At 50.0% G+C, this 25,555-nt stretch overlaps 1 protein-coding gene across 1 annotated transcript in view; it reads left to right on the forward strand.

The window, feature by feature from the left end:
* Window positions 1-554: 554 nt before the first annotated feature.
* Window positions 555-25,555, forward strand: part of ANP32A (acidic nuclear phosphoprotein 32 family member A) — a 38,819-nt gene continuing 13,818 nt past the window's right edge. Inside the window, exon 1 of the mRNA XM_016198077.2 lies at window positions 555-709. Within this exon, the coding sequence (XP_016053563.1) occupies window positions 656-709 (54 nt within the window). The 5' untranslated portion in view covers window positions 555-655. The remainder of the gene's footprint in view (window positions 710-25,555) is intronic.

Genomic DNA, 25,555 nt, shown 5'->3' on the forward strand with positions numbered 1-25,555 from the left:
GCCCAGCAGCCCGCGGCTCCCAGACCTCGCGCCATCCGCCTCCTTCCGCGACCCGCTCGGGCGGCGCGCGCAGGCCTAGGGTGGCCCGGCAAAGCCCTAGGCCCGCGAGGACCCCGATCAACCCCTCCGGCCGCGCCCCTCCCCCTTGTATAACGCACCTGCGGCCCCGCCCCCGGCCAAACGCTGAGGCGACGGCGGGCTGGCGAGGCCGGGCGGCTCGGCTCTCGAGGCAGTCACCTTCCCTTCCCCCGCCATTCCTCCCACCCCCCTCGTTCAGCCACGGAGCAGCGGCCGCGCTCCTCAGCCGCCCAGAAATCTAAAGGGGTCCGTCTCCGGCACCACAACCAAATGGCTGAGCCTCCCTGGCCGGCTGCGCAGCCCGCCCATTGGTCCCTTCCCCCCCCGCCGCTGCCGCCACTGGCTGTTGCCCGGAGATCCTCGGCGGCGATTGGCTGAAGCTGCTGCCGCTCTTCCGCGGGGCTGCAGATCCCGCCTCCACCGTGATCAGGTTTGTGTGCGCCGCGGGTGCTGGGGGCTCGAGAACCGAGCGGAGCTGGTTGAGCCTTCAAAGTCCTAAAACGCGCGGCCGTGGGTTCGGGGTTTATTGATTGAATTCCGCCGGCGCGGGAGCCTCTGCAGAGAGAGAGCGCGAGAGATGGAGATGGACAAACGGATTCATTTAGAGCTGCGGAACAGGACGCCCTCTGATGTGAGCATTTGCCAAAAATATCTCTGTCGGTCCATTCTCCTACTTTGTGTGTGTGTGTGTGTGTGTGTGCGTTGGGGGTTGAGGCACTTTTTTTTGAGGGAGGGGGAGCCCGGAGGTGTGGGTTTGGGGGTCGGACTGCAAATGAATTGCAAGGTTGGGGGGTTGCATTGCCATCCGAGCATGTTCCGGCTGCCGCCGCCGCCGCTGCTGCCCTTGGTGTGTGACTACCTGTGCGTGTGCTCCCGCGTGTGCGAGTGTGGGTGCGAGAGTGTGCGTGCGAGTGTGCACCCATCGGGGGCCAGCGGGCGCACGCGTCTGGGTCGGAGAGAATGAGGCAAAATGACCCTCTGAGCTCGCTGCTCCCATGACTCTGTCTGGGGGAAAAGATTAACGAGGGAGGAGGAGGAGAGGGGCTGCCTCCTGGATTTAACAACAAAAAGGGGGTTTATATTTTATAAATGAATACCCCCTTCCACCCCCCCCCCTCCCGCGCCTTACCCCTCCCTTTCACTCTCGCTCGCGCACACACAATAAGTTTTGGGCTTTGCGAGTCCGGTTTAGTTTCTGATAAATGTGGGCCGAAGCCCCTGGGGAGAGCGCGTGGGGAGGGGGCTGCAGTGGAGTTGGGAATGGCTCGAGTTTAAAGTGCGTCTTCATTTCTTTGCAGTGATGAGGCGAGAGACGGGGGAGCCATATTTGTAACTTTGTAGTGTTCGTGAACGCGCCCTTTCTCTCCCTCCCTCCCTTTCTCTGCCTCTCTTCCTCTCCTCCTCTTTCTCCCTCACTCTTTCCACCCCACCTTCGGGCCAGATGCTGATATTTCTTCCTTTCCTTCGGAGGGGAGGATAATGGGAAGGAGAGGGGGAGGGATTTTCGAACGTGCAAAGGCACAGATGATCCCCGCGCCTCCCCACCTCGCGCGATCGCTATTGCAAGTTACCCAAAGGCTACGTCCCGGTCCCCCCTCGCCCCTGCTCCTCTCGGATGCCAGCCTTCGAACCCCTGGCGACTCCTGGCTGGTCTCTCTCCGGGGTGGGCTCCTCCGCAAGCCATTCGGTGCCTGGCTAATAAATGGTCATGGGAAACTTTGTCAGGACGCAAGCTGCCCGGAACTGGTGCCCGTGGTGGGTATTGGCTGGGTCCAGATTGATGCGGGCATAGCGCACACGCAGCTCCGGGATGGGAGTTTGCCTTCCCGTCGCTGTTATTGATTGGGCAGCGGCGGGAGTAGGGCCGAAGGAAACTTACACGGCAGGGAACTGGGAGCCTCGGCGAAAGCTCACCGCTGAGGAAGTGGAAGGCCAGGGTGGGTTACTCGAACGCTCGTTTTTTTTGTTTTGTTTTTTTTTCCCTGGCTCCCTCTCTCTTTCAAACAGTGTTTTAAGCGAGTTGGCGGCTCTGCGGAGGAGACACCCAGGGTCTGAGACGGAGACGCTGGCCGACTTTTCTACTGGCCCTTTGGGGGACCAGGAGAGCGCGGGAGAGCGAGGGCCGTCGCTCCCGCCTCGGTGGCCGGGGTTCCAGAGTTGGCAGAGCACTGTGTGCTGACCTGTGCCCCCCCCCCCCAGCTGTTTAAACCCGAATCCCTGGCGAAGACAGGCCTTCCTTCCTCTTTTCTATAGTTCCTCCCCCAAACCTGAGTGAGACTTTTGAAAACAAGATCCTTTTTGTGCCTCCCCCCATCATAACGCAGCTGTGGACTGTAGACGTGCAGAGCCTGATGGCGCGCAGGGCGGGGAGGGGTGCCCGGCGGAGAAGGCAAGAGTTGCCTCTAACAATTTGCGGGTGGCTTGCCTTTCTCTGGTCGGTTTCATCCCGGCTGGAACCCGGAGCCGGAGTATTTGGGGGCTGGGTGTGGTGATGGGGGAGGGGGCCCGAGCCTCGGTCTTCCCGCGTACTTTCCGGAAGCCCCCTGTGCGGAGGGGGAAGGGCGCCAGGCAGGGGGCCTGGGTCTCCACGGGCGGCTTCAAGTGGGGACTCGGGTCACCCGGCCAAGCCCGTCCACACAGCTGGCCAACTGGCAGCGAGCTCGAAAGCGGGTCGAACCGGCTCTTTAAACTTCCCCGAGTGTGTGCTGGGGGAGGGGAGCGCGCCGAGCTGGGAGTGATTTCTCACGCTTCGCCCCCTCGCCGCCCAGGCTCTCTGCCCACGCGCCTGCCCCGGGCCTCGAGGCCGGGTGGGGCTCCGGGAGTGGAGGGGGCACTTTTTGCACCTTTGGGGAGGAGGGGGAGAAAGCTAGCTAATGAGGGACAAAAGAGGTGGGGGAGGAGGAACTATTTTTTTTAACGTTCTTAAGACAAATAGCTCCCGGGGAGCGCCCCCTGCGCCCCAGCCCGCCGCGCTGCCCCCCGGGGCCCCCACACACCCACCTTCGGAGCCTCTCCCAACTCTGATCCCGGGGCTGGTGGCCACGCCGCGACGCTGAAATAGGATGAGCAGCCATGTTTCCCGGGTCTCGCGCGGCCCGCCCCTCCCCTCCCCCATAGTGCGGCCGGCGCGAGCGCGGGCCCCGAATGCGGGCGCCGGGCTCCCTGCGGGCTCCGGCGGGAGGGCGCGGGCCTGGTGCTGGCGAGCCCGGGCGCGGTGGCGTTGGGTTGGCCCCCGGGCGGGCTTTTGGGCTTCCGGAGCTGGTTGGGCCCCCGAGGTGTTTTATTTATTATTTCTTTAACGGCCAGGCCCACCCGAGGCCGAGCCCCAAGGGCGCCGAGGCTTTATTGGGGGGCAGGGGCGGCCGCCAGGGCCCTGTTCGCCTGTGGCACGACTGCCGGGCGCCAGGCTGCCATTTTGTCACCGCGGCTGTTGTCGCTGGGGGGCGGGGGGGAGAGCCTTGCGCCATCACCCCGACGGGCCTGGACGTGGAGGCAGCTTGGGGAGGTGGCCCCCGGGCCCTCAGATGTGCTCTGGGACCCGATGGGTGTTCCTTCCCGGCGCCACGGGCCCGAGGCTTTGCTGGAGCGTCGCAATCGCCGTTGCACTGGGAGGGCGACGATCCTTCGTGCCGGCCCCCCCAACCCCCAGGGCGCTCCCTCACCCCCCTTCACTGCACCCTTCCTCCTGAAGCCTTTTAGACGTAGTTAAATGTGGTCCCAGGGACGAGCCGGTCACCCTGGTGTTTGTTCTTTCCTCGGAACTGGTAGGAGGGTGGGGGAAGAAATTGAACATGAGATTTCTGTTTTGGGAGGGGACGCGCACGAAACTCTAGTGGCCCCGAAGGAAGCCAAGGACAGCGGCCGCTTCCCCGGGAGGGGCGGGCGGTCGAGGCGGGGGGGAAACGCCCTCGAGGCTGGGCTCGGGGAAGGTAGGTCTTGCTCCGTGTCTCAGGTGGGTGTTGCGGCGCCCTGCAGGGTGAGAGGGGAGCGCCCCTCGCTCTTCTCTGCCCTCTTATTTTTTCCCTAGGGGAAGGCAGCTACAGTAGTAAGTGTAACCGTAAACGGAAAAAGGGGAGTAAGGTTTGCTTTTTAAAAAGTAAGTGATGTCTTTCTGCCGACTCCCTTTCTCTGGCTGTTGACTGCAGAGCCAGACAAGGCGTCCTGTAGGTGGCATCTCCCTGGGACTTTTTAAAGCCGATAGGATGCTGATTAAACACCTCACTGGTTAAACTGGTGTCTGCCTAGAGACTAGCTTTCATGGCAGTGCCCAGCAAAGGCTGCCAGTGTGCCAGGTTTAAACTTTGACCTTTGGAATACATCGCATGATGTTTTCCAGTCTGACTTACTGCCTAATTGGGTTCAAGTAGGCTGATGTTAATTCCGGTTTATGCAAGCCAACCAGGAATCCACAGGCAGAAAACTGAGCACTGAGCTCGGGATAGTCACGAGTCAGTTATGTTCTGTTACTGAATTGCTGCTGCTGACCGTAGTTTTAAGTTTGGTGGCCGGGTCCATAGTAAGTCTTGGTTCTGGAACCACACAGACCTGAGTTTGAATTCCCTCTGCCGCAAAGAGGTAAGTTAATCTGCCCCTGTGATCTCAGGCAGATCAGCCTAACCTACCTTTTTGAACTTTGGTTTCCTTACCTGGAAAACGGAAATAATAATTCTATTTAGTGAGTAAGTGACTAAACTGGCTTGATCTGGCCCTCAGGTGTTCAGTCTGTGATAGTGTTGTTCTCTGAGAGATACTGGGGTGCGATGAGGCACAACTCTGAGCTCCTCTTCGGGTTAGAATAACACTGATAGCTAATGCTTACATCGTACCTGGAAGACATCATGCTGTGCGAGGCACAGTTCTTAGTAGATTATGCATATCAATTAATTTAGTCCCCACAACAGCATTGTAAGGTAGATACTCTTATTATTCTTATGTTACACGTGAGGAAATTGAAGACAGGTTATCACAGCCAGTCTGCACTCAACCTCTCCTCTCAGCTGCCTCTCCTAAAGCGCCATTTTTTGTAAAATACCTTAGGGAAGAGCTTTTTTGTTTCTCTGGCTTTGAAACTCAGTCATCTTATGAGAGAGTAAGTTTCCTGTCATTGTAGGTACAAAACTGGAGGGCCTCTTGAGTGAAGATGTTGAGGGAGCTGGTCAGGATCAGAAGCTCTGTGGATTATCTTTTTTTTTTTTAATTAAATTTATTGGGGTGACATTGGTTTAATAGGGTCATATAGGTTTCAGGTGTGGATTTCTGTTACAAGATCTGTATATCGCACTGTGTGCCCACCACCCAAAGTCAGATCATCTTCTGTCATCATATATTAGGCCCCCTTTGACCCCGCCGCCCCTTTTAGATTATAATTTTAAGGGGAAAGTCATACAGTTTCTGAGTTTGGTTTAGCATGTCACCTCTGGTTAGGCTGAAGCAAATCTGGCCTTTTAGGTGTTGGGGGGCACATTTGGGGCAGTGAGAAGACAAGCAGGAGCCACTGTTAGGCAGTGGTTTGTATGGGATCTTATATGTAATACACTTGACATTTTCATTAGTCTCCATCTATAGCCAAAAACTGAACAGAATTGGCATGTCCTTGGTGTCTAGGACTAGTTATAATAATAACACCTCATGGATCATCTGAATTCTCCCAACAAACTCCTTCAGGATAGGCCAAGAATTGTGGCACCCTATCCCTGTTGTAAGAGTGAATCATTGAGGGTGGAGGAGAGGGGGAAACAGTTGGACAGCAGGTGAGCAGCAGAGTTGGGTTCTCCTTCCACTGAAAACCAGAGGCCCTTTAGTTGGACAGTAAGGACTTTGAAAATTATATAGTCCATTGGGTCCCAAACACGGCCCATCACCAGAATCACCTGGGGAACCTGTTTTCTGTACAGCCCATGAGCTAAGAATATTTGTACATATGAACATTGCATTCAATTTGATGATATGGAACATTTAACTTTGAATCCCAGTTAAGCGAAATGTTACTCTCTCTGTGAAAAAGAATTCTGTGTTATACCTTTATTACAAAAATTACACTCATTATGTATTTTTAATTGTATTAATAAAAGAATTGTGGAAATTTGTTTTCTCTGATTATAAAAGTGCCTGTGTGGTACTGTCAGTTTTGCCTCTAGGTAAAGTTTACTGTCTGGTCCTTTACAGAAAAAGTTTGGTAATCTCTGGTTTAGTAGACTAGGGGGAGGGACTCTGGGATCTAAAAAATATTAAGCATATGGCAAGCCATTCATATGGTTGGTGCTATAGGGGGCTTTCCAGGTCCTTTATGTCTGCCCTTTAACTAGTTGACACCTAGTGGAAATCAGTCTCAGTCCAAGAACCTGCATTAGAAGATAAATTGTTCTTGTTACCTGTTTAAAACTAAACACCCCTTGTATCCAGAGGTTCTGTGTAACCAGCTAAAATGCTTTATCTCACATACTCAGGATATTTCAAAAGGCTTTTGCATATCTTGTAGTTACATGGTTACTCTTAAATTTTAGATGTCTTCTCAGAGCTAGAGGGAAGGAGCTTTGAACTGCAACGGTTCAAGCTTTGAGGCCTGTGTAAGGTGCCGCAGCTGTGTACCCAGTGGCTGACATCAGACCCTCAGAGCACAGATCATTGAGTACCACAGATAATCCTGGAATCTCTTGTTTGAGCCTGCTGCTCTTACACCATGCATGTTTCCTGGGGAACGAACCAGCAGTAAAGTCGCTTTGGGTTTCAGAGCCCTTCTTTCTACCTCTAGCCTCTTGTGCCTGAGCTAATGAACAAAAGGAATGGATGTGAGGTTGGCCAGGCCTGGGGGAGGAGATGTTAAATCAAAGGGAATGAACCCCAGTCTCCATAACTGTGGCCTGTACTCTGAGGATAGCAAACCACAGACTCAGTTCCCTGTCTTAACTGCTGCTGCACCACCAGCCTCTCAAGGTGACTTCCTCTAGACTTACACAATTCTTATTTGTAATACAGGCAACTGATTGAGCTTTAAGGGCTGGTCATCCCAGAGCTTCAGTCCAAATTAATCATACCACATTGACATAGAAAACTTGGGGCTGTTGGTGATCCGTTATGGAGAGTGTGTAGGATTCTCATCAGAGGTCTCTCTTCCACTGTGCCTGCCCTCTCTACCTTGGTGTAGCCACTTAGGAAAGGAGCAGAGAACTTGTTGCTGAGTGGTGATGAGCCCTGTAGAATGAACTTGGCCCAGCTGTTTGGCCAGAATTCTGACTTGGTAAAGAGGAGGCTCATTACGCTGGTGTCCAGAGGGGGCACTCCCTTATAGATGTTTGCTGTCATGCCCTCCCCTCCCCCACTGTGACCTGTCCACCCCCTGCTGTGGCCAGTTCTCTGGTCTCCTGTAAAGTATCCCCCACCAGTCCCTGTCACCACTGCCTTCCTGCCACAAGTAGAGAAACATGGATCTGACTCTGAATTATATATTTATTATTATAACATTACATTGAAATATAATTTTACAACAAATGATAAACACCCACCAGTGATGTTTTCATTACAGAGATGGAGTCTGGCAGGGATGGAAAATTGTGAAGGCATCTGTTGTTCAGAACTTCTCGTTTAATAAAATTTGTCGAAAGAGATGCACCAAGCACCATGGCCCAGGGCCACCTACCCAGACATGAAAGCCGCTTCCTTGTATAGAACCAGTTGTCCTGATGATATTGGTTCATACAAAGTCTGTAAACGATGAAATGCCTTTGCTCTACCACACCAAGCCCTGTCCTGTGTCTACTGGGTCACACCCTGCAACCCCCATGTTTTCACTCAAATATATTTTGTTTTGGCTCCACCACTGCCCTGATACACTCGTCTATCTGCTCTACCTAATCTTGCTCCAGGCAGCAGATCTAAAAGATCTGCTTGCTTACTATCTTTTACTCTAAGGTGGATTAAAGTCAGGCTGTCTTTCCCAGAGGTATTTGCATTTGGAGATTCCAGTTTGGTGAGGAAATTACCAGAGAGCTATTAGAAACTTGAGTGCTGTTCTCAACTTTGCTATTAACTAACTTGGGCATGTTGTTTGCTGCTTTGGGCCTCTGTTTTCTTCACTCTAAAATGAAGATGTTGAATTAGATTAGTGGCTTTCATACTTTTTGATCCTAATTGTAAGAGAGATGCTTTATACCACTGCCCAGTGTAGATACTTGCATGCCATTTGAAAAACTGACATTGAGCCTCCCTCACTATGTGTCAGACACTTTTTCATTAAAACAAGTGTGCTGGCTTTGACCCATAAATTGATTTCATTAATTGTTAGTATTTAAAGATGAATGTTAAGGTTCCTTCACACTCAAATGTTTTGTGGTTTGATTTGGGGAGATGAGGAAATGTCATTTGTAGCATTGTGACATCTGTCCCCTGAGGGTCAGTAGTGACTTCTCCTGCTTTTAAGCCAGCTTACTTCTGAGTCCCGTTTTCTCAAACTGCTCTCCTTTCTTCTGGCTCTTTCACAGCCCAAACTTTTTCATGGCACTAGAGAATTATCCTAAATTCCTACCCTGGATGGATGCCTTCAGGAGTTCCGGATTGTGTCAGTGACTCTAAGCCAAGCATGCTCCTCCAGCCCCTTCTCTCTACCCTCATCACCCATTGCCCTCCATCCTTGGGTACCACACACTGTGCAGGTGGCCTGGGGGCTCCCACATCTATTTACCAGTGTGGAGGAGGAAGGCTGGGGAGAGAGAAGAGTGCCCTCGGCTGCTGCTCCCACCCAGACTGCCTGGGCGGTCATCCTGCCCCCCCCTTCATCCCGCAGTGCCTTCCCTTACAGCCTGGCACACACTAAGCACTCAATGTATTAATGTTATATGTTGTTGTTATGGTTGGTTTTGCTAGAACACCACATTTGGCATTCACTTACAAATAAATCTTACGGTATCAACAGACACATTATACGTAAAAAAAGTAGCATTTGTTTCAGTAGGAAAAGAGGCTAGAAGCTCAAGCCTCAAACTTGCCAGAAGTTATTTTCCCCCACAAACAATTCACCGGTAAATGTGTTGCCCCTGAACGGGAGTGTAACTCTCCCATCTACGCACTGTGGCACAGCCCCGCGCTGGATTCCCAGTGGCTTCTGCCGAGGACAGCGCTGCGACTTGCGGCTCTCCGGGGCAGCTCCTTTTGTCTCTGCCCTCGGCAGCAATTTCAGACTCTTCCCACACTGCCCGCTACCCCCTCAGACCCTTTCTCCCAGCCGCAAGCTCCTCCCTCACAGAGGAAACGGAAACCCCTTGGTTTCCAAAGAAATTCCTAGACCAAGTCCACGCCCAGCTCAGCCGTCCGTTGGGTCTCATCCCTGCCTGCCCTCTGGTCCCCTACTTTGTTCTGGGCACCTAACCACTCCTCTCGGATGGATGCTCCTCCAGCGTAGGATGTTCCTCCCACCTTAAAGCGAGAAGCAAACCTCCCTCGATTCTTTGCTCTCATTGTGGCTGCTGCCCGTCTCTCCCCTTTTACGTGCAGCGTGTTGAATTGCCTATAGCCCCCTCCGCTCCTCACTTCTCACACCTCAACCCTCTTCAGTCCGGTTTGCTTCCCACACAGGTCCCCAAATCCCAGCAGCCTTCCCTGTCTTCTCTTACGTGACTCCTCAGCAGCATTTATACCCTGACCTTCATGAGGTACATCCCTCCTTGCCCTTTCCCTTTCCCTGGTTTTTCTCCTGTAGCTCTGGCTGCTCCTCAGTCTCTGGCTGCCTTTTGCCTTCATCTGTGCAGCCATGGAGTACTGGACCCAGTTAAGCCTGGGCCCTGGGGCCTCTTCTGTATTCCCTCCCCACGAAGTTTTGTCCTCCCTCGTCAACAGCTGCAGTTTACATCTCTGGCCCTGACCTTTTGGCTAAGCTCAGGACCCACCTGGTGTCTCCACTGAGTATCCCCAAAGCACCCCACATTCAACATGTTCAGCGAGAACCCATGACCTCTGTAACCTCCTCCATCCCCCGCCCAGCATGCACGCATGTGATCTTTCTAGCCATCACAAGTCCTGTCAACTCAAAATATTCTCTACCTCTTGCCAGCTAACCTCCCTGTCTCACAGCCCCCTGGAAGCTATGCTTGGAACTGCAGCCAGAATGCTCTTAACAAAACAGATGAAATCGTTACCCTATACTTAAAATGCACCATTGTTCTTAGGATCAAGCCCAGAGTCCTTAGTGAGACCAACGAGGTCCTGCATGGACTGGCCACTGCTGGCCTCTTCCTCTCACCCTTTCCCTTGCCCCCCTCCCGCTGTGCTGGCCTCACTCACTGCCTGTTACTTCTCAGGCCTGGTCCACGCTTTACCTGCCACCATCACCTGCTTGGCATCTAACCGTCTTTACCATCTCCATCCTCCAGCCTCCTCAGCTCCAGGTCTGGTTCTTTTGTTAGAAAACTCATATAGAAATTTCCTTCAAAGTGCTTCAGTTTGTAATTATATATTCCTGAGTGTGAGTGTTTTAATTAGCATCTCTCCGCCTGCTTAGCTGGTAAGCTGCTTGATTTTAAGGACCTGTTTCTGCTTAGCACTGTGTGTCCTCAGAGCTCAGCACTATACTTGGCTTACGGTGGCCATTCTAGACGTGTTGGTTGGAGGAAGGAACCATGGTACTTGCCATGGTGCTCTTGTCATTTTCATCGCCCTCTCTCTGGTGAGCCAAGCACACGGATGCACTAGCGGTTTGGTGCCCTCAGCTCTCCCCTGGGTGGGTGTGAGCTCCTGCCACTGGGCGGGTGGTTCATACCTTCTCAGCCCAGTGTTCCTCAACTTCTTCCAGCTTTTACACCCCGTAATAGTGAAAAATTTGATCCTGAGTCCCAGTATGTTTACCATTTAGTTATGGATTATTCATACACTACGTATATATATTATATATATATATGTGTGTGTGTGTGTATATATATATATATTATAAAACATAACACTAAAAATTAAGGACAAGTTGGAAGATATTAAAAGTCCTAATACTTTCTTCCTGCATCCCAGTGGATTGTCTTGGGTGATCTAGTTAGGAGACCACTGCTTTAATCAGTTGCTTATTTTATTTTTAATTTGGTGACAAAAGTTCATGTTATACAGTAAGTGCCTTTACCTTACCAGGCACCCTGTCCTTATTAAGATCTTCCCAGCCCTGGTGTGTGATGGGCAGGAGTGGAGGGCATTCTCAACCCTTCTTTGATAAATGGGAAATCCAATGGTCTGCCTGAGATTCCCAGCAAATCAAGTGTCCATTTCTGTGTGTCACTCAGCGCTTCGTGGTTAGGCTTTGTGCACGGACCTACCCTAAGCTCCCTCAGATCATCCCTTAGGGTTCAGCCAAGGCCAACCCCTGGGCTGTTCCTGCTAGAGAGGCCCAGAAGTGTGAGGTGAGAGGATTCCATCAGCAGCCCTAGGCTGGTCAGTGGAGGGGCAGAGGTAGGATCCGCTTCAGGCTGCATGAGCAGGGATGGAGGGCCAGAGTGAAGCTGGAAAAGAGGCCTGAGGGTTTGAAGCACCTTAGCAAAGTGGTGCTGGGACCCGACAATCACGGGTGTCTTAGAAGGACTGGTTTTCCTGATCATGCTGCCTCCTGCAGAAGTCATGGGGGGGGGGGGCGCCTAGGGAGTGGTAGGTTTGAGGCAAGATCCTGTAAAATTAAAGGGATTACTTTCAGGGGCTTGCATCCCAGGGAGGGACTCATCCCATGTTATGTAACCACCAGCACCTTAGCTCTTGGCCTCACCTGCAGGCTCAGATGATGTGACTGGAGGGAGAGTGAAGAGTCCTCTTTCACCGACAGGGTCTGTGTGCCCAGCCAGCATCCAGAGTGATGCAGGTAGCTACAGGAATGCTACTTGGGTATCTGTATAGCAGATTGAATTTGTTGAATCCAGTTCCTGTGTCTTGGGACGGGCGGGTGGGGGGGGGGGTGGAGTGGGTCTCAGAAAGGTGGTTGTGTGGGTGGTGGAGAACTCAGCACACAGGGAAAAAAGAGGTGTGGTGAGGGAGGCAAATTGCAACCCCAGTTGTATGTCAGAACCACCAGGGGAGCATTTTAAGAAATTCCCAGGCTTTACCAACTAAGGAATCTTCTCCGAGGGTGGTGCCCAGTCTGTATTTTTAGAAGTCTCTGACCGAGGCTCTGAAGCACAGTTGGGAGCCACCACACTGAGGCAGGTGCAAAACTTCACAGCAGGTGGGAAGAAATAAGCTAAGTGGAAGTAAAAGGAGAGGAAAATGGAGCAAGGAAAACAGGAAATAGGAAAGAAGGGTGCAGGACTTAACCTGCTGGAGGGCAGGTTTCCAGTCCTTGGCCTGGCCCCTGCATACCCCCTCATGGCCACACAATTCACACACATGCACATTCCTGCGCATGACACTTGTAATTTTTCATGTACCTGTATCTCATGAGGTTGCTGCTGGAGTGTTGAGTGGAATTTATTGAGCAAGCCTGGACTTGGCCCCTCTGTGATTTCCAGGAGATTGAGAGGCAAGCCAGTGGGCCTCTTGTACGGAGGGTACCTCAGGGCCAAACAGATGTACTGTGCAGTGCCCAGCAATACAGAGCTCCACTGCTTGAAGAAATCTGGCAGGTACCCTCTTTGAGCCTCAGTTGCCTCATCTGTAAAATGGTGACTAACAATAATAATATCTGCTTCCCAGGGGGTATCATTAGGACCGAAAGAAATGAGGTTTGTGCCAGGTGTGTACTGTGGACAGCCCCTGAAGGTTAATACATTTAACCAGCCCAGACTTGAACAAGCTGTTTGGACAGGGGAGCCAACCTGTCTAAAAGGAGGCCCCTTACTAGGTGTCTGAGCTTGTACATGGTGGGAGCAGTTCTGGGAGAGCTGTCTTTACCTGCCCCAGGAGGAGGCCTCACTTGAGCTGCTAAAGCAGGTAGGAGGGGGCAGGAGGAGTCCCAGGGGGAACAGAGCCCCCATATTTTGAGGTGGGGCTGGAGCAACATCAGCCTAGCTGCAGACTTCCCATCGTGGGGTTGGGGTTAGGGGTTCTCTGCCTGGCTAGCCATTTCTGAAGCAGTCACTCTGTGCCTGTAATCCTTCCTGCCTCTTAGCTTACCTCCTGGCTGCAGAACTCAGTCTGCCCCTCCCAGGCCTTTGTCTTTCATTCAAACAGCTCCTGAGAGGTCTCCTCCAGGAAGTCAAGAAAGGGAGCAAATTGTGTCTTTCTACATCTACATTTGACGTTGTAGAAGTCCCAGGACTTCAGGTGATTCTGAAGTCCCAGGACTGCAGCATTCTGTCAGCTAATTCTCGTAGCACATTCCTGGGGTGTGCACTGTGGCTTCCCTCCCCATTGGGTTGGTCAGTGTCTCTTCATCCGCCCTCTGGAGGGCAGTGAGGAGGGCTTGCAGAGCCCAGCATAGCTCCCTTGTAGCTGGGTGCATCAGGAAGGCTTTGTGATGACGTCATCTGGTTTCCAGCCTCCAGCTGGGCTGCCTGTGCGAAGGATCTGTCTGTTCTGGCACGGGGGCCTGTTCCATAGGGAGGCCCGGGAACTGGCCATCACATTCACCCAGGGCATTCCTTCCACTTCTGTACATCTCCCTTTCCTCATGGAATTTTGGGTGCACCCTGGGTGTGGCCTGGGGAGAGTGGGCAGGCATGTACGTTAGCAGAGCTCCCCAGCTGTCTCTGGTAGGCCTGACGAGGCCTATCTGCAGAGGTTGGCCTGCTGCCATAATGATTGGTTCTGCTGCTTTTAGCCCCCATCCAGTTTGCGGCTCTGTTGCAGACATGCCCTTATGTGTTTTGATTAAGAGAGCTGGTGTGTCAGCACGTTTAGGTGTGGTCTGTGAGACTGGGGAGGGTTCTTCAGAGTACGGTCATCCAGGATCGCTGTTTGGGGCAGAGGTAGAGGAGCAGGCCTGGGAGCTGAAATGGAGTGCTCTCCTCATATAAGCGAAAGGGTACTTGGTTCAGGGCAGGCAGCTGGCCTTTGTAGATAGACGCTCAGGAGTCTTCCCTCAGTTCCGGTGGCCAGTGTGGTCATTGTCGGGAACCACCACAGGGGAGGGTTAGATGTGAGAGTGAAAAATGCACCTTCGAGTTTGACCAGTGGCTATAAACTCCACAAGGTCTGGATCTGGTCCAAAAGGTGCCCACTGAGCTGGAAACCAGGCCTGTATGGGCTTAACAGCCACAGGTGTCACCCGGTGAGCAGCATGGCCTGTTGGTATTTGATGTGAGCCTGAGTTATGAGGGTGGTTTCTGCAGATAGAAAATACTGTGTGTGGAGGGGTTCATTCTCACATAAGGCACACTTCGAGTTATTGCATTTCACACAGATACTGCGCTCTTCACAAATTGAAGGTTTGTGGCAACCCTGCATTGAGCAAGTCTATAGGTGCCATTTTCCCAACAGGCTCTTAGCATTTTTTAGCAATAGAGTGTATGTATTTTAGTTAAGGTATACACTTTTTTTTTTTTTTTTTTTTGCATATAATGGTATCACACACTTAATAGACTATAGCATAGTGTAAATATAACTTTTATATAACTGGGAAACCAAAAAATTCATGTGACTCACTTGATTGTGATATTTGCTTTATTGAAGTTGTCTGAAACTGAACTCGCAATATCTCCAAGGTGTGCCTGTATTGATTGTATGCCTGCTGTGTGCCTGGTTCTGTTCTCTGCATTCTGTGTTGGAGTAGATGAGCACGTCATCTATACTGCCCACGTGGGGCTAACTTTCCATTGAGGGAGACAGTCAATAAGCCAATCAAAGGCATATTGCTGGTGTTGTAGATCTGTGAAGACAAATAAAGCTGTGTGAAAGGGGGTGGGTGATCCAGGAAGGCTTCCCTGAAGAGGTGGCATTTGAGCAAAGACTGAAGTAACCTACATTGGACTACTGGCCCCCATGAGCCAGAACCTCAAGTATGTATCTGATCAGTAAGTACCTATGAATTACCTGCTGATGAGCAAACTGAGGCGAAGTGAGGTTAAGATGCAAATTCATGAGGTGATTAGTAGGAAAGATGAAATGATACAAAAGAGGGACAAAATATAACTGGCCAATATTCTGCTCACCACCTTGGGTATTTCCCCTGGCCAGCTGACCCTCTGTCTTTTCATCCCAGAATGTGTTTTATTATCCTTGAGACTCACACTCTGAAAAATTTTTACTTCCAGATTGCATTTATTAACAATAATAGATTTGTTTTCTCATTTATGGCTGAGTGTGTTGGGGGTTGCGGGCAGAAATGTTAAACACATCTGTAACTGCCAGTCAGCCCTCCAGGCCAGGGCTTAATCACATGGAGTTGGTCTTTTGCCTCCCTAGGCAGAGATATGGCCCAATTTTCGTAACCACAGGCTCTTGCTACCTGTCACAGTGGGATTTCCATTGGTCTTTTTGAAATGACAGAGCTTCATGGAGGGGCCCCCATTGCTACTTTGGATTCTGTCTGGTCCAGGCCCTCCCTCATAGTTTGGGGGTCCAGGTGCCTTTGGATGGGCTAGGAAGAATGTGCCAATGCCTCTGACCAAAGATGGTGAGGCAGGACTCAGGGCCCCCAGGGTTTATTTGAGGAGCTGAGAAGCCCACAGTTAGTTCAGGTCACAAATCCAGCCCTGACCCACCTCTTCCAAGGAAAAGGGTGAGCCTTAATTGGCTGATAGTTTTCATCCAGAAGCAGGTGTCCTGCATGAATTTGAAAGGAGCTTCTGGTGAAGTAAGACTCTGTTAATTAGCCTGTTAGGGAACCAGCTTCCCAGTATTATGGGGGCTGAATAATTGGATGCCTACTCTTCTGCTTTGAGCTTCTGAAGGGAAGGCACTAGATTTTTATCTTTTTACTAAATATTGAGGAAAAGTAGTATACATTTTGTTTATTTTTAACTATTGAATGTCTATGTGCCAGACATGCTATTTATTTTTATTTAATCAATACAGAAATACTACAAAATGAGTGGGATTATTCCCACTTTAACAGATGAGGGAACGGAGGCTCAGAAAGCTAGTTCAGTAATTAGCGTAAGGTCAAATAGTACTGAGGAGCTGTGCTTGTGTGCAAAGCCACATCATTGACCAGAGCTACGCACGGAGCCTCGAATCTTCACTTTGACATTCTGCCTTCTCCCTGACGCTTTGGGGCTGCTGAGAATATGGAAATACTCTGGTCTCCTGACTTCCATTTCTTTTCTCTATCATAAAATCTGCTGCATTTGTTTCCCTAGGAAAGCGGAACAGATGATGCCAAAATTTCTGAGTTTTAAAAATGTTTTATTGTGCAGCACATAGAATATATATTAAAGAAAACAAAATAAATATGAGGTCCAATGATTTTTCTCCTTTAGATTTTTCCCCCTTTGAATGATTATTTTACATGGTCAGGGTAAATCCCCGTGAAATCCACTTTTCGTGTTCCTGCCCTTGCCTTTCTGTGCCAGGGCCTTAATGAATATGTCTGGGTTTCCTCTTAGACTCTGACTTGCTTTTTGTACACGAGGGCTTGTAAACACAGGTGAGAAGGATGCCCAGGGTGCCTCAGATACTAAAGAGGGTCTGAAAAGTGGGAGAAGGCCACATCGTTTTCCAGTTAAAGTAGGGTAAGGCATAATTAGGGACTGATGTGCTGCCTCAAAACCAGCAGCCGTGTATTCTGACCTGTGAGAAAAGAGTCGTGGTTGTAGAGCAGGCGTGGTAATGCTGTGTGCTTTGCCTGGAGTACTTGCTGCCCTTGCCTTCAGCAAGACCCCCTTCTGGGACAGGAGCGTATTGAGCCCCTACTGTAAGTCTTGCATCATGCTAGGTTGTTAAAAGCATTACTTTTTTGTTCCTTGAGAACACCCCTAAGGTGTAGGTATGGCCACCCATTTCCAGATGGGGAATAGCCTGCCTTCAAGGCACACTGAACTAACTGTGCCTGTGTATTGTAGCAGTTTCTTCTGCTTGTCCCTTGCAGACTGGACACTGGGGGCAGGGGGCAAGGATACCTTTATTATTGATCCCATTGTCTGGTGCACTGACAGGCATAGCTGAATGTCTTAATAAATATAAATTTAAAGATTAAAAACAATTTTGAGCTCTAGCCAATTTGGCTCAGTGCTTAGAGCATCGGCCCATGGACTAAAGGGTCCTGGGTTCAATTCTGGCGAAGGGCACGTTACCTCAGTTGCAAAGCTCAGTTGCCCCGGTCAAGGCGTGCGCAGGAGGCAACCAACCGATGAGTCTCTCTCACGTTGATGTTTCTCTCTCCCACTCTCTCTGAAAAGCAATGGGGAAAATATCCTTGGGTAAGGATTAAAACAAAATTTTTTTTTGGCATTTGGTAGGTTCTGGAGTAGCATTTATTGAGTGAGTGGAGGTGAAGTAACTTACCCGCATAGGTACAGTGGTGAGTCCATTAAATTGGAGGACTCCAGCCCTAGCCGGTTTCCTCAGTGGTTAGAGTGTCGGCCTGCAGGCTGAAGGGTCCCAGGTTTGATTCTGGCCGAGAGCACATATCTCTGTTGCAGGCTCGATCCCCCACCCTGGTCGAGGTGCATGTGGGAGGCAGCCAATTGATGTGTCCCTCTCACATCGAAGTTTCTCTGTCTCTCTCTTCCACTCTCTCTCTGGAAAGCAATGGAAAAAATAACCTTGGGTGAGATTTAAAAATAAAATAAAATAAATTGGAGGACTTCAAGGCTCTATGACTGCCGCCCTTGTAGGTCAGAAATGAGATCTGATTCCAGCTTATCTGTATTATAGAATTAGTAGAGCAAAAGACTGGAAGCAACCCAAATATTCATCAGTAAGGGGCTGGTTAAGAAAAATGATGGCACATCCACACAGTGGAACACAATACAAATAAGAAGCATTTTTATTTATTTTAAAACCATAAGAGGATGGTTTTTGTGTACTATATCACACAAACTCCAGGGAAAAAGGCAAGGCAAAGATCAGTACAAAATATGCTTGTTTGGGTAAAAAGGAGAAAAATAAGATTCTGAATTTGTGTTTTTTTATTAATTTTAGATAGAGTAAAGGAGAAAGGAGAGAGAGAGAGAGAGAGAAACATCATCGATCAGCTGCCTCCTGCACACTCCCTACTCGGGATCAAGCCTGCAACCCAGGCAAGAGCCCTGTCCCAGAATCCAACCGTGATTTCCTGGTTCATGGGTCAACACTCAACCACTGAGCCATGCCAGCTGGGCCTGAATTTATTTTTATGTGTGTAAACAGACCCTGGTGAGATGGCTAACTGGATGGGATGGGAGGGAGAATTAACTGTTTATTTTATACTTTTTGATTTTGAAACCATGAAAATGAAAGTGTTACTTTTTAAAACAAATTTTTCTAAATAACAGAAGTTACTTTGGGCCAGCTGTTCTACTTATCTGGGCAATTGGATTAGATCAAAGCTTCATGTGGAGTGAAATGTTGCATACATTGTGACTCTCTGGCTTTTGTATGCTTTTCCAGGGCCCCTGACCCTGTTCTGGGATGGTATATAGTCCCGTCCATTGGTGGCTGGGACCTGGATTAGCTCAGGCTGTTTGAGAAGGGCTGGAGTGGCCTGGAGAACGAGGAGCCTTCTACAGTGGTGTCAGGCCTTGTTCCTGTCCCCATTCCTGGAGTTTATCCTATGAGAACCCTGCCCTGATGTGACCCAGTTGGTTCTTCCTCCAAAGTGAAGGATTACAGTGAAGAGAGACTGTTCTGGAGCATTCTGGCAAACTGCAATTTCATAGGAAGAAAAAAAATGGCAGAATGTTTTCCCAGATTATTTTTAATGCTTTTTAGTTCAGCAAACATTTGTTGAGAGCTACATGCAAGGCAGTGGGGGAGTCAGAGCTGCATAACACCTCGTCTCTGCTCTCTGGGAGCAAAGCCTTGGGTAAGAAATTCGCTTGTAAAAATTCTTCCCCCGTCCCCTCTAGGATAGCAGTTTACCTCTTCTGGTCCCACAGAGACCATGGGAGTAGTAGGACTTCTTTTCCCCATTTTACAGATGAGGAAACTGAGTCTCGGTGAAGTCTTACCCACATCCACACAGTTCGTAAGTGGTAAAGCCCAGAACCAAACCAGATTTTCTGACTACTTCACATGCGCCCAAGCACTCATAATCAACACATTCTGCCCTGGGATATTTCCCAGGGGTGTAGCCCATTTCTTCCTGGAAACATTGGGTGAGTATAATCCTGAATACAGCTCCTTCTCTTTTTTTTCTTTTAAGGAAGGGCAGGGGAAATCCCAGGCTTATGGTCGGGTTTTAGGTCTTACCGCCTTTGCTGTGGTCCAAACAAGGCTGCTTCCACTGCCTGTGAAACCCACCAGCCTGCCAGCAGTGACACGCAGTATGTCCCAAATGTGTGACAGACAGCTGCCTTCCCCCTCCCCATGCTCACACCACCACTTCCTTCCCTTCTCTTCTTCCACACACTTTGTTGCTGCCACCTGTCCTCTTGGCTGTTCCCCAGAAGGGCCAAGCACACTCCCCACTCAGGGTCTTTGCCCTGCCTGTTCCCTCTGCTCAGAATGCTCTTCCCAAGGTCTTCACTTGGCTTCAAGTCCCCACTGAAAGCTCAGCTTTGGATAGGCTGTCCCTGGCCACCCTTTCTAAAGGAGTGTCCCTTGTTGCTATTGCTGTCCTCCCCCTTTTTTCTTTGTAGCGCTTATATATATTATGTACAGATATATACATATATTGGTTTATTGTCTTGCTCCCCCACTAGACTGTAAACCCATGAGGCCAGGCACCTAGTTTTGTTTACTGCTGTATCTCTAATGCCCAGCATCCAATAGATGAACTGTAAATATTGTTGAATGAGTAGATGGAGCCCGTGGCCAAAATAAGTAACACTTCTTTAAAGAGGAAAGAATCAAACCATAGCTTTGTAAGAAAAGAAAAGACCCAAGGCTCATCTCTTGGCAGAGCTTCATCATGCAATATTTTTCATCCAGTAATCGTTCAGCACTGTTTCTGTGTGAAATTCTTTGCAGACAGTCCCTTAGTAGCCTCCAATCCCTGTGCTTTTACAGGGACTCACTGATTTTTTAATTTTTATTTTTTCAGAGCAGCCCATATCATTTATGGGACAGTGTAATGATTTTAAATATCCTCTTATATTTTACTTCAGGCCAAAAACTGCCTCTTTGTAATTCCTGCATGCTGATCTTAGTCCTTGAACCACAGAGGAACACAGAATAAGTGTACTTCTGCTTGCATGACGCTCCTTAAATAGTTGAAGAAAGATAGCTGTTGCGAGTCTTCCCCACCCTCCTGCCTGAACATCCCTAGTTCCTTCCACTCTTCTTCCAGTGTCAGTGTTCAGATGCCATCCCCCTCTGTCTGCTGTCCTCAGATTTGTTCTGCTTCAAGGTTGGGAATTTGAAGTTTGGCCCTATTGGAGCTTAGTGTTTGGGACCCTGACCGAGGAACCTTGGCCCAGCCCGCTTGTTTCTTTCAGCACAGCCCGGCATGGCCCTGTCTTTTGAGCACCTCTGCCGGGACCTCCTTCAGGGCTTGTGGTGAAGACTTAACAGCATGAGATGCCTTTTCATGCGTCTCCAGTTGTCCAGCCCCTCCCCGACTTGTCAAGTATTATAAAGATTGTGAGGTTTTTGGCTTTTTAGCATTTTGAGATTGAAGCAGCTATAGATTTGTGAACGACAATGAACTCAACTATTTTAAAATACAAAAAGTTTTCTAAAGTTTTTTTTTAAAGTTGTGTCACCAAAATGCAGGTGAAGAGGGTGGAATTCTGGGTGTAAAGCAAAACCTATAAACCTTGTATCAGCCTCTTTTCTTCCCTCTGTTGACTGCCTGTGTCATTTTCTCAGGCCTGCCGGCCCCTCCCTCTCCCTCCCATGTCTCGCCCTCTTCTTCCAGCAGCCCCTCGCCTCCCCATTCCTTCCTCGCTTTCTCTCATTCCATTGATTTCCATTTTTCCCCCTTCCAGTTACTAGGCATGTGGAACTAACATTTGCTTACCTCTTAGCATTTCTTACACTTCCATCCCCAATACTTTTACCATAAGCATTTAATTTACACACTTTGGCAAGGTGCACATATAGAATTTCTCTGAGGGAGAAAAAAAAGCCAGGTTTTAACCACCTCTTATGTGCGACCTTGGATAGAAGGAACTTTCAGCCCCCAGCCTTAGTTTCTTCTGCATGATTGGTTTTCATTTCTGCCCAAATCAGCGGTTTCCGACTGGTGGTTGGACACTGGGGCTTCAGTGCAGCAGTGTTTGCTCTGTTTCTGTCACTGCCAATGCCTCTGTCGTTTTGGGTAGAGTTGGCAGGGAAGGAGGCCAAGGTCGAGGGTTTCATCTCTGAGGCCACTTAGCCTTTCCTGCCTCTTCTGCACTCCAGCCCTACTGGGGTGAGTGTGGAGGGAGTGAGGGAGGCTGAGTCGAGGCACGGGGCTCTTTTCCTAACAGCTGTTTTTTTTTTCCTCCTCTTGTTTTTCTGGCTTCAAGGAGTTCGCTATGGAGAGGCCTGTGAGTTTGGGGTCTGGGCCCTAAGTTAGGAGAATTGAGACCCGCCCAAGGTTTGAGCCACAGTGGGCTAACTGACCTCGGGTGAATCACTGGGTTGGTTCAGTTGCCCAAGAGGCTGGATTGGATCCACTGGTTCCCCAGAAGTGTCCACAATGGGGTCTCTTAATTCTCTGAAGCATTTTTAAAAAGCCAGTTGGAAATTCAGCAGAGGCCTAATACTAGGGCTGTGGAAAGTGTCTCTGCCTCCAAGTCTGAGTGGTGCGGTATCTTCTTAGATGGGTTATGGTGGTGGGCTGGGCTGGACAGAAGCTTTGAACTGCCAGGTTATGGATCTCTGAGTAGAAAAACCGAGGAAATGAATTAACTTGCAGGGAGTAGGTAGCCATCAGGGTCCACACCACACCCATGCCAGAGGTCCTGGGCTGTGTCCCCTTTTCAGACCCTGCTGATCCTAGGACTCTTTGGGATCTCTGCAGCAGGCACCCCCAGCTGCCCACAGGTGGTCCCAGCCCAGCCTGGCTTAAATCCTTGAATTCGGTTGCAGGAGCCAAAATCAACCACATCAGTCAGCTGGGACAGAGGGCCCAGGAAGCCATTTTTAAAAATATTTTTGTTGACTTGCCCACGAGTGAAGTTAGTGGGGGGCACTTTGCTTCAGAAAGTGAATAAGAGCTTGGCCTTTGCCCGCCTGACTCCTTCCCCTCCTCTATCTTGAGTGACTTGTGTTTGCTGAAAGCTAGCCCCTCTGGGCAGAGCACCAGGGGCCACTGAGACCCCAGCCCTTTTCCTCAAGGCTGTGTTTGGAGGAGAGACGGCAGGAATGGAGATCACCGAGTGTCCTGTGGCCGAGCAGTGGCTCTCAGAGAGCCCTGGTGGACAGGGACAGGTTCCCTGGGAGGGATAGGATGGACAGAATTCCAGTTGTCTGTGGACAGGGTAAATGTCAGGTGGTGCCACAGTGCTTGCTGCAGGTCAGGGAGCCCGGCAGAGGCGTGAGGTGGGGACAGACTACCTTCAGAGGAGGCATGGGGGGGTTGGCCAGGGAGCAGTGATGGTTGGGGGGCTGAAAACCCTCTGGATTTGTGCTCAATCCCCACAGCCATTTAAGGCTTTGGGACAGGGACTGGTGGGACATGATGTGACATGATCAAAGCAGTGTTTTGGGAAGACTGACCAGGATTTCCTCTCCCCGCTCTCTAGGCCCTCCTCTTCAGTCTCCTCATGACCTTTCTGCTGCCTGGGGCCAGTGCTGTGGCTCCTGAATGAGGTCCTTGTGGATGGTGTGGGTTTTTCTATGAACCGCAGGGTTGTTGAGCAGGGAATAGGACCCTGCCCGCTGAGGTGCCTGCCCCTGCTGCCTTGTGAGGTGGCCGACACCACACACGGGAGGAGGCCAGAGTTCCACATTTGGAACCCAACACTCCAGACCTCTAGCGGCTGTTTTGTGATCCAAGTGTGTTTTGAGAGACTACACAATTGATTTTCACATTTTAGTAATTATCGGGATAATTGCCCAGTGTCCTGGAATTCCTTTCTGGCATCCCTTAGTGATGAATTCTGGGCTTCTTTAGCCCATGAAATGTCCCACCTACTTTTGGGGAACAGTGACTGCGATTGGGTATGGGTGGGACTAAGTGTGTGGACTAGAGAGTTTTGGAACCAGAAGGAATCGCATTTCTGTACTCAGACTCCATCATTCAGTATATGGATTAGGGGACTGGCAGAAGCCAGAGAGAAGACGTGACTTCCCTCAGGGCACAAGCAAGTTAGTGGCAAAGTGAGCACCAGAGTCCAGGTCAGCTGCCTGATGACTGTCCTTTGCACTGCACCTCCGAGCTCTTCTCCCCCATTCCTTCCCCTGGTCCCATCACACACCACCTGCTGGGACCAGTGTCTTCACTGTGCTTCCAACTCCTGTTTCTTCAGACCTCCCAGAACCTACTGGAGGTAGAAAGAGATGACCATTTCGAAGTTGCAGCCTGCTAGGTTTTTCAGTTGATCGTGTCACACATCCGTTCCAAAAGTCTCACCGCTCCCACTCCGAACTGCTCCCCACTTCCTGGCTCCCAAACAGCCTTTAGGCCTATTTTCTCTCGCTCTGGGAATACTTTCCTTCACATGCTCTTAATTCAGGCAGCGCTAGTGCAGGGCTGTGCAGTCAGGGAAAGCTTCCTGCAGGAGGTGGAACTGCCAAGTCCTTGAAGTGGAATAGACTGGCTGGACGAGAGAAATGAGGTTTTAGGGGAGGAAAGCAAAGGCATAACATCAGGGAGGGGCCGCAGCCTTGCTCAGGTTCACAAGCTAAACAGGCCTATCAGACAGGCCCAAGGCTCAGGTCCTACTCCCCCTCCGGGCGGTCCTGGGGTGGTAACTGCCCTGAGTCTGTCCTTCTGGCTGGAGGAAGCCTCTGCAGTGGAACCAGCTTCTCTGTCTTGGCGAGACGGACACCAAGCCCTCCCCACACCCGAGGAGGAGGTAGGAAGCCGGTTCCAGGCAGCCTGGGAGCCAGTGGCAGGCTTATGTTAATACAGGCCCTCCCCCAGCCGCGCGCAGCCTATGACGCTCGCCGGCCAACAGCTTAATTACCGCCGCTGCAGCGCCTGCTCGCTTCCCTGGCTCCCTAAAATAATAAGGATGGCGTCACCGGCTTCCCGCGGCCATGCGCTCCCACCCATGCCTCCAGAGCTCTATTGTAGGAAACAGAATCCAGGCACTCAGATGCTTTTCTTCTTGGAGAGATTTTTATTTACTTATTTTTATTTTAAAGTAATGTGGGGCCCTGCCCTTTAGTTAAGATTTTAAAAGATCTTTAAGAGGTGTGGACACCTGAGTCTTAGCTACCATTGAGACTGCAGAACAGCCTCCTATTAGCAGAAACTAAAAGCTACATGGATGATTCCTGGGTCTTCCACAGGGGACTGTGATTTCTGATCAGAGCAGTGGTTCGGTGTGCATGGTATGGCAGAAGAATCACCTGTCCTGGGCTCTAGGCAAACCCTGGACCTCGCTTCTTTCTCTGGAAAAAGGTCTAAACTAGACCAGTATTTTGCAAACTACGGATCATGCTTAAATTTTTTTTAATGTAATAGAAAAGAGTAATTTTAACAGGGTAAGGTTTGTTTCAGTGTATATGTCTGTAAACACAAAAACGTGTGCACTGAGTTAAGGTGCAAATGTATTTTTTACTGTGGGTTGTGGTCAGAAAGCCGCTGGCCTAGATGATCCCAAAGGCTTTTCTAGCTTTCGAAATGTCTGACTTTTCTCCCAGAGCCTGACTTTTACCCCATGGAACTGCTCTGATTTTTGCAGGTTTTGTCACACTGGCTGTGAAGCAAAAGTAGATTTTATGGTTAAAATGACAAAATCACAAGCATTTATCACTCTAATCGAACACCTTTGGAGAAAGAAGCCCGTTTCCCCTCTGCTTTGGTGTCTCTGACAGCCTGGCCTTCTAGCTAGAAATCTGCAACAGGGGATGGCCCATTTAAAAGCTGACCTATTTAAAACCCATGAGCACCAAAAAAAAAAAAAAAACAAAAAAAAAAAACCAACACGGGGTCAATTTGATTTGTCTTATTTTCTGTGCAAGGCTGGAACCTGAAAACTAAATTGGTCAGGGACTGACAAGGTTGAAACCAAAGCTACAAATATATATTGAAGTCTTGCTCAGCAAAAAAAGAAAATCAAGAGTTGAAGTTAGTGGCAATAAAGAATCAGAACAAGGTGTGGCTGTGAAAAGCAAGAGGGGTGTGTTTTGGGTACACCATCTTAGTCTTCCAAAACGTTGAGAGGCCTTGTGTATTCCATGAGGAGGCCTTACAAACAGCTGAGGTGACTCAGATCTGCTGGCCCACCCTTGTTCTCACTCTTGAACCTTGACAGGGGACACAGCAATAAAGGTGACTATGAATCAAGGGAAGGAAAGAGGCTTTTTCCAAAGCTGGGGATGCTCTAAGTATTATTTCATTTAATCCAACCCTAGGTGACGGGCACTCTTGTCATTGCAGGAAGCTCAGGAGAGGTGAGGTGAGCAA

This window comes from Miniopterus natalensis, chromosome 1 (assembly GCF_054644295.1).
Source record: "Miniopterus natalensis isolate mMinNat1 chromosome 1, mMinNat1.hap1, whole genome shotgun sequence".
Taxonomy (NCBI): domain Eukaryota; kingdom Metazoa; phylum Chordata; class Mammalia; order Chiroptera; family Miniopteridae; genus Miniopterus; species Miniopterus natalensis.